The sequence below is a fragment of the Rutidosis leptorrhynchoides genome, chromosome 8, assembly GCF_046630445.1.
Source record: "Rutidosis leptorrhynchoides isolate AG116_Rl617_1_P2 chromosome 8, CSIRO_AGI_Rlap_v1, whole genome shotgun sequence".
NCBI classification, from domain to species: Eukaryota; Viridiplantae; Streptophyta; class Magnoliopsida; order Asterales; family Asteraceae; genus Rutidosis; species Rutidosis leptorrhynchoides.
In genome coordinates, this window is record NC_092340.1 from 248,400,030 (window position 1) to 248,413,596 (window position 13,567).

The 13,567-nt window shown below is 32.9% G+C and overlaps 1 protein-coding gene and 1 non-coding gene across 2 annotated transcripts; one reads left to right on the forward strand and one right to left on the reverse strand.

Annotated features, from left to right (window-relative positions):
- Positions 1-456: 456 nt before the first annotated feature.
- On the reverse strand, positions 457-1,263 carry LOC139864095 (uncharacterized). Its single transcript, XM_071852678.1, has one exon. The coding sequence runs from the start codon at positions 1,261-1,263 to the stop codon at positions 457-459; it is 807 nt and encodes a 268-aa protein (XP_071708779.1).
- A 7,121-nt stretch (positions 1,264-8,384) lies between these two features.
- LOC139865419 (small nucleolar RNA R71) lies at positions 8,385-8,491 on the forward strand. The gene has a single exon (XR_011764940.1). It is a non-coding gene; the product is annotated as a small nucleolar RNA R71 (small nucleolar RNA).
- Positions 8,492-13,567: the final 5,076 nt, after the last annotated feature.

Consider the following 13,567-nt stretch of genomic DNA (forward strand, 5'->3'; position numbering starts at 1 on the left):
TCATGCAAGCAGAATTATCAACAACAGGAACATTCTTAAGATTCAACATAAACATACCATTATTATAGTATCCAAATCCAATAAACATGCCACCCTTCAACAAGATATACTTGTTGGATTCAAATACTTGCTTGTAATCACATTTATTTAATATAAGATTGGAAATCAGATTCTTTCTCAACCCAGGAACATACAACGCATTATTTAAAGTAATTGTCTTATTAGAACTAAATTGTAAAACAACAATTCCATGACCAAGGACATGAGTGACTGATTCGTTTCCCATGTGAACCACATCATCATCAGGTTGAAATGTCTTAACCAACAGGGATCTTTACATGCATGACATGTGGCCCCGAAATCAATCCACCACGCAATATTATCATCCTGCACATAAAACGCTTCAGAAATATGTGATACATAATTCTAAACAGAATTTATAATACACTCGAAATTCTAACCTTGGTTAGGAACTTGGTCCTTAGACCCGTTTCTCGAACCCGAACCACTTACTCTATCCTTGTTCTTTCCAACGCGACATTCTTTCTTAAAATGGTCAGGTTTACCACAAATCCAACAAGATTTCTTATCCTTCTTATTGAAACCATCGTGTTTACCTTGAAACTTACGTTTCTTTCCAATGAACCTTTTGTTGTTTTTGTTCCCACGTTTACTATCCTCAATCATGTTAACAGAGGATGATGCAACATTCTTTTCTTTAGTCTTACCACCCTCTTGAACCAGTATTGATTCCTCAATATGTTGGGTGCCTCCCAATTCAGTCAAGGACAATTCTTCTTTCTTATGCTTTAACATGTGTTTGAAAGTCTGCCATGATGGTGGTAGTTTGTCTATTATTGAAGACACTGAAATGGATTCATCCATTTTCAGATTATGTTGTGTAAACTGTCCCAAAATTCGAAGAATTTCATGGAACTGTTCCATAACAGGCCTTGAATCCACCATTTTGTAATTATTGAAATTACTCACAAGAAACTTCTTACTTAAAGCATCTTCGACCATGTATTTGGATTCAAGTGAATCCCACAATTCCTTTGTAGTTTCTACAGATTGGTAAACATCAAAAAGAGCATCAGACATACCATTTAGAATGTGGCCACGACATATGAAGTCATCGTTATCCCGCTTGTTTCTTCTCCTGATTTGATCCACAGTTGCATCATCGGGAAGTTCTGGCATGGGGTGGATAGAACATAAACAACCTTCAATGTAGTTAACAGAAACTGCATCTTCTGTTGCCATCTACAAAAATTAACACCTTCAAATTTCTCTAGTTTTGCAAACTTGCTTGTCATCTCTTTCACCGTTTCCCCAAACACGATTATAAATAGAATAATTATAGATTTGTCAGAAAGTGGGTATGAATAGACTGCCTGGATTCATTCTTGAATCGTGTGTTCACTTTCTCTATAAAGTATTTCGACCCAGCAATTACCTCGGTTGCACAAAATCTTTATAGGGTTAAGACAAGAACGTAATCATTGTTTTTGGCAACGAAATCACTGATCAAATTATCTGAGAGAATTGTGTGTGTTTCTATCCGTTAGAATGAATGCAGAATGAAACAAATGAATGTTCATTAAACTGTTATAGAAAAACTTATAAAACGAAAGGGTGTATCCCTTTGATTTAATGGGAAAAATTGTTGTACCCAAAAGGTATAACTATTGGAATGCACCTTTTCATTAGTAACGAATAGTGCAATTTCGTTTGAGGTTTCGGGGCGCTACCTCGAGCCCCTCGAGGGGCGCTGCCCCCTCGAACCCATTGTTAAGTATAGCTAGCTAATCCTTGCATTCAAGTAAATCACAACTAACTAAAATGCATGTTGGATGACACTAAAATCAACAACACTCATCGCCTGAAAGACTGCAGTGACGACCTTAAAACGTAGCGAATTTTGAAACCCATTGACAATTTAGAGAGAGAACACGGTGGATAACATGAAGAAAGGAACAAAACTATAAAGGAATAAGGAATCCCGACCATCCGTGGATGGAAACAATGACATAGGTGGGAAATCTAAAACTTGAGTTCTTGGGGAATGTGTAGGGAGAGATTAAGTGTGAAAAAAGTTTTGAAACAGTGAATAAATTCAACATTGATGATGACAACTAGGTGGAGCAGGTTGTTTAAGGTGCTTTCTTGTGTTCAAATCTTCATGATAGATGATCATTGATGTGTGCAGCGGTGTATACGAAATACTATTTATTTTTTATTACGAAATATGACGAAATTACACAAGTTTTATTTATTTATTTATGGGATATACCTAAACCTTGCTACAACACTATAGGCAGTGTACCTAATCATAGAGTAGTGTAGTTTTTAGTAAGTCCGGTTCGTTCCACAGGGAGCTAGTGATAACGTACTATATTTTTAACAACTATATTTATACAAATATATATAATTATATATAAGTAGTAATATTATAAAAGGGGGTTTTATCGTTTAATGACCAGTTTGTTGATTTTAAATATTAAGCGTAAAGATAAATGACAATAATTAATGTGCGTAGGATAAATAACAATATTTAAATGACGATATATAAAATTGTGAATAATAAAATGATAGGAAATAAAAGTACGATGAGAAATACAATAAAAGAATTATGCTTATTTAAACTTCCGTAATCATGATGTTTGATGTTTTGATTTTAATTTATTATTACCAGGGTTAATTGTCCTTTGTCCTGGTTTATTTGATACCTATTGGGTTTTTGTCTATAATAGTCTATCGGTCATAATTATAAAATGCTCGTCAAATTAACCTTATTCCCGAAGTCAAATATTCCAACTAAGTAGGGATTCAAACTGTAACAAGGTTTTAATACTTTGTTAATAATTACACCAGGTTATCGACTGCGTATAATCCAAGGTTTTAATACTTTGTTAACAATTACACCAATTATCCTTGTATGTAATCCACCCCTGTTTTAATTAGTCCATGATACATTAATTTATTCACTTTGGCCATAATGAATAATCAATTACCCAATCCAATTGATTAATTAAATAATTGTAAACAATGTCGTATAAACGTGACTAAATAGGACATTCGTAATCATTTTAATAATTATTAGATTAACTAATTTGAAGATAGGTTCGACAGGTTCCAATGAATTGTCATTCAATTAGACAATACCTCCCACCTATTAATAGTCAATAGTCCAATGTTCACAAGTGTCGGTCTTTTGTCCAAACCCTAATTATGGAACAAAATCCAATAACCCCGTCTTAAAATTTTAGCCCAACATCACGATTACTTCGGATCAAATAAGCATAATAATAACTTAGTTACGAGACATTAATTTAAAAAGGAAGAACATAGTTTACAGTAGTGATTAATCGCGTAGCGTTACACGGACAGAGTTTCGACTTAAAACCCGTAAAACATTCTTACAATAACCTTATTATTATTAACTTAAATTAAAATTAAAATTAAAATTATAATTATAAATATATATTACATGATCAGAGAAAGTAAAAGAAAAAGGTTGATGGATTCGGCAGAAGCTCGTGCCTTTTATAGGAGATTTCTGACTTTGGCTGCTCCGCGAGTGCGGAGCTTCGGATTCCAGCTCACCACTTTTTAGCCATTTGCTTGTCGACATAATTAATAAATATATATAATTTATATATAATTTATATAATTATTTATATATTATATTATATTCTTGTGCATAGTTAACTTGTAATTTTAGCTCCGTTGACTCGTGCGTTGATGCTCGGTTCATGTCTAGGTTCCGGATTTTCGAACGCTTTTTCGTATGCTTAGATATCTTGTACTTTGCGTTTCGTGGCTTGTACTTTTGTCATTTTTAGGCGTTTCTCATCAATAAATTGAACCACTTAGATTGTATCTTGTACATTTGAGCTTTTTGGTCATTTGCGTCTTCAAATCGTCATTTTCTTCTTTTGTCTTCGCACTTATTTATTTAAACGATTATTACATAAAAATAGAACAATAGTAACTAAAAGCTTTACATATTGGAAGGATATTGATACTAAATATATGTTCATTTAGAGCACTATCAAATATCCCCACACTTGAACGCTGCTTGTCCTCAAGCAATACAGAGCTTGAAATTAAATCACACTTCACTCGAATCACTTTTTTTTTATTCTCACACTTTGTACAACAGTGATTTTAATACGGCGGTATAAACAATGATAGTAACGATGTGGTTTACAGTCCCACATGACTTATAAAAATTTAGATCCTTTAAGGAAATTGGATCTATATGAAAACATTTGATCTTTTAAAAATTCAAGCCAGATTTTACCCTAGACAAGTTTTCCGATTTAACCCTTTATCGGTGTTTGCAAAATGTTTTTGTGGGTTGTGTGGGTTTCAGATTTTTAAAATTTTAGCTCAAAACTTGCGGTTTTGTGTCACCCACTTGCTAACCTTGTATTAGGAAAGCACACATCCAGTATACTTGCTCCGTATATTACCTTTCAGTAAACTACCGTCCGGTTGTAAAGAAAAGCGATGAACAAGCAACTGTTAAGGCAATATCCCATGACATGCAGATAATTATGGTCAAAAACGTGTCGGATGCAATTACTATACTTTGTAGGAGAAATAGTAAAGATCACTCTATAATTTTTTGGTCTGGCACAAGGTCCTGTCTTCGACCATGCTATGCAACCACCATTCTTACGGTTGACACCCGATTTGATTCAGGTGACCTAATGAATTCCAGGTGAATTCCTAGGATTTTACGTTCAATGGTAATGAACGCATTGAAAATAGATTTTCAGAAAACAAATCAGTTTTAATTTGATCAAAATATTTTCTCGTTCAAGCTCGAGTTTAGATATCATCGAATTTCATGAGTTTGTAATTCTCAATCTTTAAGGTCAATCTCAAGGATTGAGTAATATCAGGCTTAAAAGCTGATTTTTAATCTTTAAGGAGATTATCCTTTCTGAGGGTCTGATTCATTAGTTTTATCAAGCTAATTTGCATGGCGCCCTCCCCATTTTACAAGACATATCCTCTCATGGTTAGGATAAGTCTGACCACTTGGCGATCCTGTTTGATGCTGAGGTCCGTGGATTTCCTGCTGATTTTAGAGATGACTTTTCTAGATTTTTCGTCAACCTACAGCTGGTCTGGACGATAACTTCTTGACCTAAATCAAGAAGCGCGTGTCTTTTTCGGAAGACTTTACTTCCTTTTAATAATGGAATTGATTCATCGTGTAGATCCATCTTTCTTTCAAATATATTACAGTAATTCGGGTAAAACTGATTAGTATCGTCCAAAACAAAAGTACCTGCAATAATCTTGTACAAAAATATGTGATATATGTTTTAAAGAACTTGGTAAATTCTTCCCACACTTAGCTTTTATTTATTCTTTTCTTTGCCTTTTTATTCTCCTTTATTCCATTTTAAATTAATTCAAGCGTTTTGGGTTGTTTCTCAATTTATGTTCACTCCGAGGTAACAATAATTTCGGCATTATCACCTAGTTTTATCGTTCATAAATATGTATAAACATGATTTTGAGTTCATTTAGTTGAAAATTTTCTCAAATTTTCACAAAATTTGGCAATTAAACCAAGTGTAAACCCGAGAGAATTTATAACCCTTCCCCACACTTGAGATCATGCAATGCCCTCATTTGCATGAAATCAGACTATAATTATAAATTCATGAGGGTGATTAGTGTAGAAAAGTGATTAAAAATACCGAGTTTGCAAACATATTATTTTATATCACATTTGATATTTTGCGTCTTGTCGTCAAAATTAGTAGTTTTTGCTGAACTTAATGTCAGTCTTTGAAAGTGCGCTGTTTTACCCTATTTTGTACATTAGATAAACTACAAACATATATATACATACTTTTACATATATATTTTTTATAAAACCTTTATTTATTAAAACAATTTAAATGAATAATTTTTTAAAATTTTGTTTCCTTTTACTTTAGGTAGTTTCAGTATGTTTACCTAGTCCGTCCCTCGACAAAACTTAAAATTTGTCGTTTTTAAAGCGATTGTTTTAAAAGCAAAGATTTTTGGGTTTTTTTTTTAATTTTTTGGTATACTTTAGATCAATAAAATTAAAAATAATGATAACAAAATTTTTTGCCTCGCCCTCGGGTAAAGCAATTTCGGTTCCATGACCTACTCTTTAACTTACGACGAATTTTAGAAATCATTTTTTTAAACTTAATGAAATAAAGTAAATTTTGTTTTTAAAATCACACAAAACTTAAATTTAAAAATGCATATATATTTCATATAAAACCTATAAAACAAAAAATTTAAAATGGGGGGAGAAAACTAGTTCTTTAGTGTCTGCTAGTGGAAAAGACCAATCGGATTCCATTCTCGGAACTACACGAGAACAGAACAACTAACTCTAGACAGCGTTTTCTTTTTAGAACATTTGAATGTCCCCACACTTAGGTAGCTGTGGTGTCGAAATTGTGATTAACTTCATTGTCAATTTCTTTTGGACCATAATCAACTTGCATATATCTGTGACTTTTGCTTTAAGCCATTGGTCGGATTCCTGTGTAATTTCCACAAATTCAACTAGTTTTGCCTTTTCTTTAGACGATAGATTGGATACTAACCGGTTACATAACTTAAAGTTCCCCTTGGTTCTAGCATCACGAATCTGTTTAATAAGTTTCTTCATTGAACTGTTAATAACGGAGTCATTTAATTTCGTATCAACAACGGGGTTCTTTGTTATCAAGTCATCATTAGGTGTTACTTCATTTTCCCCACACTTAGGCGTTTTATTATTGTTAAGCACTACTGTTGGAGTTGGTAAAACAATATGCTTCTCATCGATCGTTTTTATTGGTTCAACGGTTTTGGTTGGTGGAGATTTAGACTTTCGAATCATAAAGGTGATCGATTTGTCACCATCACTAAGTGTCATTCTACCCTCTCTTACATTAATGAACGCCTCGGTGGACGCTAAAAATGGTTGACCTAAAATTAGAGGAATGTTTGAGTCCTCTTCTATGTCAATGACAATAAATTCGACTAGAAAGGTTAAATTACCTACTTGAACGGGTAGGTTATCAGCAATTCTAACTGGGTGCCTAATGGTTTGATCAAAGAGTCAAACACTCATCTCCGTTGGACTTAACTCACCTACTCCTAATCTCTTATATAATGAAAGAGGCATAACACTCACACTTGCACCTAAATCTGCTAGTGCATCATACATGACACAATCACTAAGTAGACAAGAAACAATAAATTCACCCGGATCACCCAACCTGGGTGGAGGTTTTAGTGGAACTGTCTTTACCGGGTTTACTTGTACAGTTTTTGTTTCTTGCACTTTCTTATTCTTCTTCTTCTTCTTTCCAGAGGTATCACAAACTTTATTACCTATTACTTGCTCATACTCAACTCCTTTTCTTGGAAACGGGATGGATGGTCTAGAGGGTGCCACCACTGGTTTTACATACTCGGGTGGTGGTGGTGGTGTAACTTCTTCATGGTTACTTACATCGAAAACCTTCCCATCTTCTGATGCTGGTTTTTCAGAATTCGTTAATACCATATTAACATTCTCATTCTGAGGATTTATTTCAGTATCACTCGGTAGGTTTCCTTGTTCCCTCTCACTCATCATGCTAGCAAGAGTACCTATGTGTTTTTCTAGATTCAAAATGGAAGCTTGTTGAGTTCTTAATGACTGATCAAATCTCTCATTTGTTTGGGTTTGAGATGTAATAAATTGTGTTTGAGATTCCATTAGCTTTGCCATCATTTCTTCTAGATTTGACTTTTTCTCTTCGATTTGTTGTGGTGATTTATATAAGCCAGGTCTTTGTTGATTGAAAGTGTTGTTTTGAGTTGGTTGGTTATTCGGACCTTGTTGGTTGTACACGTTATTGTTGGGTCCATTTGGATTGTAAAGAATGTTTTAATTTCGATTAAAGTTTGGCCTTGACGGTTGATAATTATTTTGATAATTATTCTCTGGCCTTTGGTTCATGTAGCAAACATTCTCACATTGTTCCATCGTTTGCTCAATGTGACAATCTTTCGTTAAGTGTGTTCCACCGCATTGCTCACAACTGATTCGTATTGCGTGAATATCTTTAGTCATCTTTTCCATTCGTCTCTCGAAAGCATCTATTTTTTCGGAAACAGAATCAAAGTCATGGCTAGAATCGGCTCTAGCTGCTTTAGATGAATGAAAGATATCTTTTTTCTGGTGCCACTCATGCGAGTGGGAGGCTGTGTTATTAATAATCTTGTGAGCTTCGGTTGCGGTTTTCTTCATAATGGAACCACCAGGTGCTGTGTCGATGTCTTTTCGTGTAGCAACGTCAACACCTTGGTAGAATATTTGTACTATTTGATAAGTGTCTAAACCGTGCTGAGGACATCCTCTTAACAACTTTCCGAATCTTGTCCACGCCTCATATAATGTTTCATTTGGCTTTTGCGCGAACGTAGCAATTTCTCCTTGAAGTCTCACGGCTTTAGATGCCGGAAAGAATCTTTTAAGAAATTTTTCAACTAAGACATCTCATGTGTCAATCGCTCCTTCGGGTAACGATTCTAACCAATCTTTAGCTTCTCCCTTTAAAGTCCAGGAAAACAACATGAGATAGATTTGTTCATCCTCAACTTCTCTGATTTTGAATAGAGTACAAATCCTATTAAAAGTTCGAAGATGTTCGTTTGGATCTTCTTTTGGTGTACCACTAAATTGGCATTGATTAGTTACCATGTGTAGGATTTGTCCTTTGATTTCATAATTTGGCCCATTAACATCTGGCTTAATAATGGCGTGACCTTGTGATAATGCTAAAAACGAACATATATTTCATAGCATTATTCCTCAAGAAAGACAAGCTTTTAGTTGCAATTGTTCTATTTACAAGTGATATTCGTTTAAATAATAAAAGGTGAAGACAAAAGACAGATTCGACGATTTGAAGACGCAAACGACCAAAAAGCTCAAAAGAACAAAAGACAATCAAAAAGGTTCCAATTATTGATAAGAAACGTCTCAAAATCACAAAAGTACAAGATTCAAAACGCAAAGTACAAGATATTAAATTGTACGCAAGGACGTTCGAAAAACCGGAACCGGGACCAGAGTCAACTCTTAACGCTCGACGCAACGGACTAAAAATTACAAGTTAACTATGTATATAAATATAATATAATATATAATTAATTATATTAATTATATATATATTATATATATATATTTAAAACCGTCGGCAGCAGGAAACTCCAAGGGTGTAAAATGAAAATACCTCTCCGCGACTCGCGGAGTTTGAAGGGCTTTTTGCCGCGAGTCGCGGAGCCCCAAAAATCATTTCTGGCTATAAAGCCAACCGAATTCTGATCGAATTTTACACATATTTTCATCTCTCTCTCAATATATACGAGTAATATATATTTATATTTATAATTTATATTTTAATTTTAATTATAATTCTAATAATAAGGGTATGTTAGCAAATGTTGTAAGGGTGTAAGTCGAAATTCTGTCCGTGTAACGCTACGCTATTTTTAATCATTGTAAGTTATGTTCAACCTTTTTATATTAATGTCTCGTAGCTAAGTTATTATTATGCTTGTTTAAAACGAAGTAATCATGATGTTGGGCTAATTATTAAAATTGGGTAATTGGGCTTTGTACCATAATTGGGGTTTGGACAAAAGAACGACACTTGTGGAAACTAGGCTATGGGCTATTAATGGGCTTTATATTTGTTTAACTAAATGAAAGTTTGTTAATGTTAATATAAAGATTTACAATTGGGCGTCCCTATAAATTACCATATACACTCGATCGGACACGATGGGCGGGGTATTTATATGTACGAATAATCGTTCATTTAACCGGACACGGGAATGGATTAATAGCCACTAGAATAATTAAAACAGGGGTGAAATTACATTCAAGGGTAATTGGTGTAATTGTTAACAAAGTAGTAAAACCTTGGTTTACACGCAGTCGATAACCTGGTGTATTCATTAAACAAAGTATTAAAACCTTGTTACAATTCGAATCCCCAATTAGTTGGAATATTTATCTTCGGGTATAATAATAATTTGACAAGGACACTTGCAATTTATATTTATGACTGATGGACTGTTATGGACAAAAACCAGACGGACATATTGAATAATCCAGGACAAAGGACAATTAACCCATGGGCATAAAACTAAAATCAACACGTCAAACATCATGATTACGGAAGTTTAAATAAGCATAATTCTTTTATTTCATATTTAATTTCCTTTATTTTATATTTAATTGCACTTCTAATTATCGCACTTTTATTTATTGTTATCGCACTTTTAATCATCGTACTTTTAATTATCGCAATTTAATTTTATCGCATTTTTATTATTCGCAATTTCATTATCGTTATTTACTTTACGCTTTAATTTAAAGTCTTGCATTTATTTTATATTTTACATTAGGTTTTAACTGCGACTAAAGTTTTAAAATCGACAAACCGGTCATTAAACGGTAAAAACCCCTCTTTATAATAATAATATTACTTATATATATATTTGTATTTTTATAAAAGTAAACTAATATAGCGTTGAGCTTTGCTTAAAGATCTCCCTGTGGAACGAACCGGACTTACTAAAAACTACACTACTGTACAATTAGGTACACTGCCTATAAGTGTTGTAGCAAGGTTTAAGTATATCCATTCTATAAATAAATAAATATCTTGTGTAAAATTGTATCGTATTTAATAGTATTTTCTGCGTAAAATATAAGCTATTTTATATACACCTCGCGAAACATCAAGTATTTTTGGCGCCGCTGCCGGGGAGTCCTATCTTAAAAGCCGGAAGCGCAACGCTAATAATAAAAAAAAAAAAAGATTTTTTTATCTACTTTTATTAAAAGTCATTTTTGTAAAAATACGTTTTAAATATTCAAAAATATAAAAAGAAAAACAAAAATATAAGTATTTTTAGGATTTTGTTAAATATTTAAGTTTTATAAGTTTCTTTATCTTTATTTTAATTTATAAAAATATAAATTTTATTAAAAATCGTTTATTTAAATTAAAAAGAGAAAACAGAAAATAAAAAAAGAAAAAAAAAAAAAATAAATAAAGAAAAACGCGTAAAAGTACAATCTGTCAACTGAATTCTGAATCCCCGCGACTCGCGGGGTTTTATTCTCTTTTCACCGCAACTCGCGGAGGCCTTCTGACACACGGACAAAAACCCTAATCACGGGTTATTTTTAATTATTATTATTATTAAAACCTAAATATTATTATTATTATTATTAGTTTTAAGTTTTAATTTTATTTAATTTATGTATTTTGTTTAATAAGTTTAATTAAATTATAAAATTAGTAGTTTTATTAAATAAATAATATAAAAATAATTTTTTTTATAAAAATTGTACTTTTTACAACTTTTTGTATATTTTTATATTTTGTACCTTTTTAATCGTTATAGCGTAATATTTGTATTTTTAGCTCATATTTAATTTTAAACTTAGTTTTAGCTATAGTTATTTTTACTCCTAGATTTTTAGGCTTTGCCGTAGAATTCCTTAAGTGCTTTTTCTTTAGACTAAGATTTAGGTGCTTTAGAATTTTACGACGCCTTTTTAAGTTTTAGTTTCTTTTTAAGTTATTTCCATTTGGGATTTAGTTTTTCCTTGTAAGCTTTAATATTTTTAGACCTTTTACTATGTATCAATTATCATTCCAATTAATAATTTCAATTTGCGATTATAATTTTAAGTTAGTTATAGTAATAAGGTTAAATTAGTTAAGTATTTTTAAGTTTTGATAAGTTTCTTTTATTTTTCCGTCACCTTTTATTTTTCAACCATTTTTTTCTTTTTCGACATTTTTCGACTCGCAATCTTTTTCTCTCTTATTTCTCGCTATTCTAGTTTTTAGGACTTAGAATTTTATTCTACTTCTTATCTAAATTTCTAAAAATTACGAAAATTTATTTTAAGTGGTTAAATTGATAGACATCAAAATTTTCTGGTTCGTAGTAATAGTTGGATTTGTACGTGGACCGGGTTATTGGAGCCAAACAGTCCTCAATTATATTGAGACCAAACGAATCCTGCCCCTCTGCTGCATCTTTTGGCTATTCGAAACGTGGGCAAAATCAGAAAAGTCTATTGATTGGATAACTTATTATAATTTTTCTTTCCTTTTAAAAACTAATAGGATATTCTGTGAATGCACCGAGCAAGACGTTCATCACCTTTTGTACGTTCACCACCTGTAACTCGATCAAGACATCGTTTAACAAATATAACCGCCGTTGATTTTTCTTTAGAATCGTCATCCAGTCGACCAAGTACTTCAGTTCAAATTTCCGATAATCCAGTTTTTGAAACAAACCTCACAATTGAGAATCCAGAAAATATTCAGGAACGGTTCAAAGATCCTGAACCATTAAACTTTCCTCCGGAACCACCAATCATTCAAACAGAGATTGTTGAAGAACGAACTATTAAATCAGAATCATCTAGTGATACCGAGTCAACAAATTCAAATATGGAGAATCTGGAACCTTTAAGTATGGAAGACCGAATGAGAGCTAAACGCACTGGCCAAGGTCATGCAATTACTCATCCAGACATTAATGCGCCAGATTATGAAATCAAAGGACAAATTCTACACATGGTAACTAATCAATGCCAATTTAGTGGTGCGCCGAAGGAAGATCCAAATGAACATCTACGTACCTTTAATAGGATCTGCACACTATTTAAAATACGAGAAGTGGAGGATGAACAGATATATCTCATGTTATTTCCCTGGACTTTAAAGGGAGAAGCCAAAGATTGGTTGGAATCGTTACCTGAAGGGGCGATCAATACATGGGATGTTTTAATTGACAAATTTCTTAAACAATTTTTTCCTGCATCTAAAGCCGTAAGACTTCAAGCAGAAATTGTTACGTTCACACAAAAGCCAAATGAAACTCTATATGAGGCGTGGACAAGATATGGAAAGTTACTAAGAGGATGTCCGCAACATGGTTTAGACACCTGTCAAATAGTACAAATATTTTACCGAGGATGCGACATCACTACAAGGAAAGACATAGATATAGCAGCTGGTGGTTCTATTATGAAGAAAACCGAAACTGATGCTTACAAAATTATTGATAACACTGCTTCCCACTCACATGAGTGGCACCAAGAAAAAGATATCATTAGATCATCTAAAGCAGCTAGAGCCGATTCTAGCCATGACTTAGATTCCATTTCCGCAAAGATAGATGCTTTCGAGAGACGAATGGAAAAGATGACTAAAGATATTCATGCTATACGAATTAGTTGTGAGCAGTGTGGAGGACCACATTTGACAAAAGATTGTCTCAGTATTGAATTAACAATGGAACAAAGAGAGAATATTTCATACATAAACCAAAGGCCTGGAAATAATTATCAGAATAATTATCAACCGCCAAGACCGATTTACAATCAAAACCAGAATTATAACCGAAATATTCCATACAATAACCAACAAGGTCCTAGCAATCCACAATTATCCAATAATACTTACAATCAGCAAAG